Consider the following 6,000-nt stretch of genomic DNA (forward strand, 5'->3'; position numbering starts at 1 on the left):
TCTTAAAACAGAATGGTACAGCACAGTACAAGCCTTTCAGCCTATGATGTTATGCCAACCTCTTAATTCACTCTAAGATCAATCTAACCCTTCCCTCCCAAATAGCCCTCCACTTTTTCTATTATTCATGTGCCTAAGAGTTTCTTAAATGTCCCAAATCTAGCTGCCTTTTATCACCACTGATCACTCTGTATTTAAAAAAATATCTTACATCTGACATCTTCCCCCTATCCTTTTCTCCAGTCACTTTAAAATTATGCCTCCCTCATATTAGCCATTTCTTTCCTGGCAAGAGTCTATGGCTATGTTTCTTATGTTGTACACCATTTTTCAGCATTTTGTTTTTATTAAGAACAACAAGTTTCCCCTCTGGAAGCGATCTTGGAGGATTTTTTTTAAAACCTTGCCATTTTGTAACCACCATTGCTTGCCTGGGTCTTAGAAGCAATCTGATAGGGGAGGAGATTGGACCATGGGAGAAAGGGAAGGGGGTGGGTATATCTTTACCTATGAAAATTTGCTGATTACTGGAGTTGTAGATATTTTTGAATCATGGATTTACTGAGATGGAAATATATTATTTTTTACTTGGTTTAAATTTTATCAATATGAAGACTAAGTATTGAAGGTTACATCATAGTCAAGTAGTATTACATAACAACAACACCCTTGCTGACCCATGAGATGTTTCCATTAGTTTTTTAACATGGTCACCATTTTTATAGTTTATCTGATTGGGATGACATTGAAATAATTTAATGTCCAGTAAAACAGTTATTGAGACTTTCTTTGATGCAGAATCTTTATAGCCAGCCTACAGGAGGCCCTCCTGGATCCATGTGGGCTGTTTTGTAGCCAGATTTCATGTATGAAAGTATTGTGCTGTGCATTAAGTCTTTGGAGTGATGAACTGTTTTATGTAGTTTAATAAGCTACAAAATTGTGTTTTTAATTTTCTGGTAGTTTTGAAAATATGCCCTACTCTTTTGTCAAACTGCAGGAGGTTGACACTCTTCAGAGGCAAGTAGCCAAACTTACTGAAGAGAATGGAAAGTTGGCAGGACACAAGAACTTGAATCAAAAAATTCAATATTTGGTTAAAGTCAAGAAAGAAAATGCTCAACTTTGTGAGGTACAGTTTCTTAATGCTGAGAAATATCGGATTTATTACTGGGGGAGATTTTGTTAAAACTTCATAATGTGCAATAAGTTGATTTCATTTGCTTTATTTTTTTTGGTATTTTTTTAAGATATTACATTCATTTATCCAGGATGCTCCCTTACTCCAATGAAGTTGGTACCAGTGGGAACTGTGTTGCCTTCATGTACTCTGGCTAATTTGCTGTCAATTCTGAGTCTTTAATTTGAGGCTTACTGATTGGTGGGTGGAGGGGCTTGACTGGACCTGTCTTCATCCGATATACGTCTGACTCTATTGGGACCACTGTTGGTTGGGGTTGACCATTGATAGTTGTCTATGTGGTACACACACTAGGGCAGTTCAATACGGAGAGCAAGCTGTGGCCCATACATCAGACTCCCCCTCAGCTAATGAATCGAAAGGAATGGCAAAGACCAATACAGTTTGGCACCAGTTGTGTCACAGTAGTTGACAATCAGCGTTGAACTCAGTGTAGTACTGTCCTTAGCAACTCCAGCTTTGGAATTTTTCTCAAGGTTTACTCCCCAAGCCTTCCCCATGAGTGGGTATAGATGCAAGGCAGCAGAGGTTTAAGATCAGTTTTCCTTCTAGATGAGCTGCCAACCACAGCTGATGAAATTTTAAAGGCACCAGTAACCTGTCTTTGCTCCTTCTGTCAGCAGAAACTGCTCTACCAGGCTGAGTACCTATGCCACACGTGAAGGCCAGGAGCTGGACTTGATTGTCAGAGGCTATTCGAGGCACACACTTTTGGGAGCATTTAATAGATAGTAGGGTCTTATCCCCACAATCTCCCAGCTCCGACAACCTTAAGGAACTTAAGTCGAAAGAAAACGTTATCAGGAGTTGGAGTTCTTATTTCTTTAAAAAAATGTTCACTATCAGTGTGTTGGATCACACCTATGAATAGGATACCTTTGCTAGGCTAATTGGCCCCAGTGTACAGGGGAGTGGTAGGATGTGAACTGAATCAGTGACTGGGAAAATTAATGGGGAATGGGATTGCTCTCTGAGCTGCTATTGACCCAGTGGACTAAATGGCTTCCTATATAATAAGCAAACACCAGCACTTTGCAAGTTCCCATTCACCTTATTCTTTGATCAAATCTAACTAATGTACCTAACTGAGTCAATGTCAATAAAATAGTATTTCAGTGCCTCCCTCCACTGGACTCTTTGAGTGTGGTGGTCATTCCACCTTGTAGTATATCATTAATTTGTCTTTTTATTGTTGCTTGTAGGAAGTTGGGTTGCTGAAATTAGAGCTTCTGAAACTGAAGGAACTCAAGAAAACTGACATTAACAGCTTGACACAACAAACTGTGTTGAGGAGTCTTGATGAAAATGTACAGCAATAATGTATGGAGTAAGAGCACCTCTATAAAAACCAAGCAACCATTTTCCAGCATTGGCTCCTATAACTGATTCCGGTGTTCATCCATGCACTTCTTAAATGCCACCACTCTGGTACTTTCATATATATATTTTAAGTACTCATCATTCTTTGGGTGAAAAAGGACTCTTCAGATTGTCTTTAATTCTCTTGCTCCCTTACTCTAAACTCCTTTTGTTCAACTCTGTGGAGAAAATGTTTGCTGCTGTGTCCTCTCTATTGCCCTCAATGTTCAGTCATCTCCTCTCTTACCCTCCTTCAGTCAAATGAAACTAACAGTCTCTTCTCAATCTGAAGTGGTCCATCTCAGACAATAGGCTGGGGGAACCTCCATTCCAGCCTCTCCACTGCTTTCATGTCTTTCCTATACTGTAGATTCATTTTGTTTTGTAGATTGTTCTGTTGTTTCTAGTACATGGTAGCAATCTCACTAAACAGTTAAGTGTATTGAAGGCAGTCTGCTCAATGCAGGCACACCAGGTATGAATTTAATCATATTGTCTCCTAAAGTTCCTTCACCTTAAGTTCCCTGAAGCAGACTTAATCAAGGAAACTGATGGAGGTAGTGACCATAATATGATAAAATTTACTATGCCATTTGAGAGAAGTAAACGTGGGAGAAAAGCTAAAATCTAATGTAACGGTGTTGATTAAAATGTAATTGATTAAAAGTAACAACATGGGCATGAGAGAGAAGATTTGGTCAGAGTTGATTAAATGGAGACTGTAGCAGGAAGATGGTAGAGCAGCAATGACAAGATTCTAGGATTAATTCAGGGAAGCACATAGCTACGATGACACTTAACTGTGACTGCTTCGAGCTCATTTGCAGAAAACTTTGGTTCTTTGTGGTGGTGGTGGAATCCGCTCCCAGTGGCTCAGGACCGGCTGCTTTTCACAGTCCCGAGGACGTGGCCTAGAAGAAGAGCGCACCTTTAAGGTCCAAGTCTTAGCGGCCCTGTGAATGGGCTGTCTCTATACTGGTGCCACCAAATGAAGCATAGCGGGAGAAAACGGAATATCCAGAACAGTGGATCGGCTATCGGGGCTCTATACTCAGTGAATCTCCTCTCTGTCTCCACAGATTCACAACTCTCTGGCTAAAAGATTCCTCCTTACCTCTGTTCTAAAAGATTGCCCCTCTATTTTGAGGCTGGGCCCTCTAGTTTTGGATACCCCCCGCCACTGGAAACATCCTCTCCACATCCACCCTATCTAGTCCTTTCAACATTCAGTAGGTTTCAATGAGATCCCCCCCCCCCCACCCCAGCATCCCTCTAAATTCTAGTGAATACAGGCCCAAAACTGCCAAATGCTCCTCGTTTGTTAACCCCTTCGTTCCCAGAATCTCCTTGTGAACTTCCAGCAGACTCTCTCCAATGATAGCACTTGGAATATTGTCAACAGTTTTGGGCCCCATATGTCAGAAAGGATGAGTGACACAGACACGCACCACACCCCAGCATCCTCCACCCACCAAAGCCCCCGTTCGCCCTGACAAATCGACAGAAGCTCGCTCTCTCTTTCTCTCCCCCCAAGAAAGGGACAGAAAGATGTCACCCTGTCACAGCGAGAGGGGAGACATAACAAAACAACTCGCTGAATTACGATGATGAAGTCTGCCACGCTGTCCCCCATGAGTTCTCCGATGGGAGGAGGAGAGGGTAAATGCCAGAAGTTCAAGAGTCTTTTCTATCCATAACAAAAGATAAGGACTTTAAAGACCATAAGACAGCAAAATTAGGCCATTCAACCCATCGAATCTGCTCTGCTAGTTGACCATGACTGATTTATTTTTCCTCTTAACCCCATTCTTTTACCTTCTCCCTGTAACCTTTGATGCCCTTGCTAATGAAGAACTTATCAATCTTCACTTTCAATATAACCAATGATGTGGCCTTCACAGCCATCTGTGGCAATGAATTCCACAGATTCACCACCCTCTGGCTAAAGAAATTCCTCTTCATCTCTTTTCTAAAGGGACATCCTGTGCCATTTGATCCTAGACTCTCCCACTATTGGAAACATCCTCTCCACATCCACACTATCTTGGCTTTTCAATATTTGGTAGTTTTCAGTAAGATTACCCCCTAAACCCTCCACCCCCCCCCCCCCCCCATTCGTCTAAGCTTCAGTGAGTAAAGGACCAGAAGTCATCAAACATTCCTCATGTTAACTCTTTCATTCCTGGGATCATTCTCGTAAACCTCCATGGGTCCCCTTTGATGCCAGCACTAAACAACCAAAATATCAGACCTTACCTAAGAATGCATTATTTTTCTCAGAATACATGATACCATTGCCAAAGCCAACTTCCAAAAATTGAAACCCATTTTTACCAACAGACTCATTTCTATGACAACAAGGCTTAGGTTATTAAAATGTTACATCTGGTCAATCTTGCTGTATGCTTCCAAAACATGGACTGTAACACCAGAACTCCAAAGAAACTTAGAAGCAACAGAAATGTGGTTTCTTAGAATGATGCTGAAAATATCATATAGAGATAGGGTAACTAATGAGACAGTACTCCAACATGCCCATACAAAAAGATCTTTAATGAGAACATTAAATGAGAGGAAACTTAAATTCCTGGGCCATGTCATCAGAAAGGGAGAAATAGAATGTCTTACATTACAAGGCTGTATGCCTGGGAAACGCAGAAGAGGAAGATAAAGAAAAAAAATATGGACACTGAAATCTAAATGTGAGGGTTTGTTCGATGTGGAGAGCCATGGTCGCCCAAGTGTGTAACGCGCAAGGCACATGAAGAAGACATGATACCACAGAAAAATGTGAGAAAATAAATATATATGTAAGTCAAGTTTAGCAGATTCTATTTTGAGTCAAACCATTCATCGTGGCTATTGTACATTAGGATTCTGTCTTTTGAAAAAGTATTATTTTTTCAATTTTCTAAACAGTATATACAAAATTGTACATGTGTGATTTTTGCCGTCAGGTGAGAACTATGTCAAAACTGCTCTTGACACCATTCATTATTAAGTACATGCCAACTATTATTTTGATTCACAAAGGATGAATAAAATACTTTTTGTTTGTATTTTGGCCTTATTCCTTCTACTTTACTTGCTCATACAGGAGATTCAGGAACTGGGAAGGGAGTGTGATGCCAAGAAAATTACACTAGGTGCTTGTTATGCAGAGGATAGGGGCACAAAATCCCCACAGATACCTCTGTCTTTCATACATTTGTGTGCAATGTATTCAACAAATAGATACAAATATGTCTTGATGCTCTAAAAGCAAAAGTCCTCCTCAAATAGATATAAATATCCTTAATGCTCTAAAAGCATCAATATGTATTTATTCATGCCTTGCTGGCTCTGAATGTGCTGAAACTTATATTTTAAAAAAGTGATTGGTTTTGTGCAGGTTTGTAATTAAAGTCATCTCTCTGAATAACACAGCGGAGAGACACTTG

At 40.4% G+C, this 6,000-nt stretch overlaps 1 protein-coding gene across 1 annotated transcript in view; it reads left to right on the plus strand.

Annotated features, from left to right (window-relative positions):
• The window catches only part of kif15 (kinesin family member 15), a 176,819-nt gene extending 171,200 nt beyond the window's left edge, over positions 1-5,619 (plus strand). The window contains exons 33-34 of the mRNA XM_073072971.1: positions 1,001-1,132; positions 2,404-5,619. Of these exons, the coding sequence (XP_072929072.1) occupies positions 1,001-1,132; positions 2,404-2,520 (249 nt within the window). The 3' untranslated portion in view covers positions 2,521-5,619. The remainder of the gene's footprint in view (positions 1-1,000; positions 1,133-2,403) is intronic.
• Positions 5,620-6,000: the final 381 nt, after the last annotated feature.

This window comes from Hemitrygon akajei, chromosome 20, assembly GCF_048418815.1.
Source record: "Hemitrygon akajei chromosome 20, sHemAka1.3, whole genome shotgun sequence".
Classification (NCBI taxonomy): Eukaryota; Metazoa; Chordata; class Chondrichthyes; order Myliobatiformes; family Dasyatidae; genus Hemitrygon; species Hemitrygon akajei.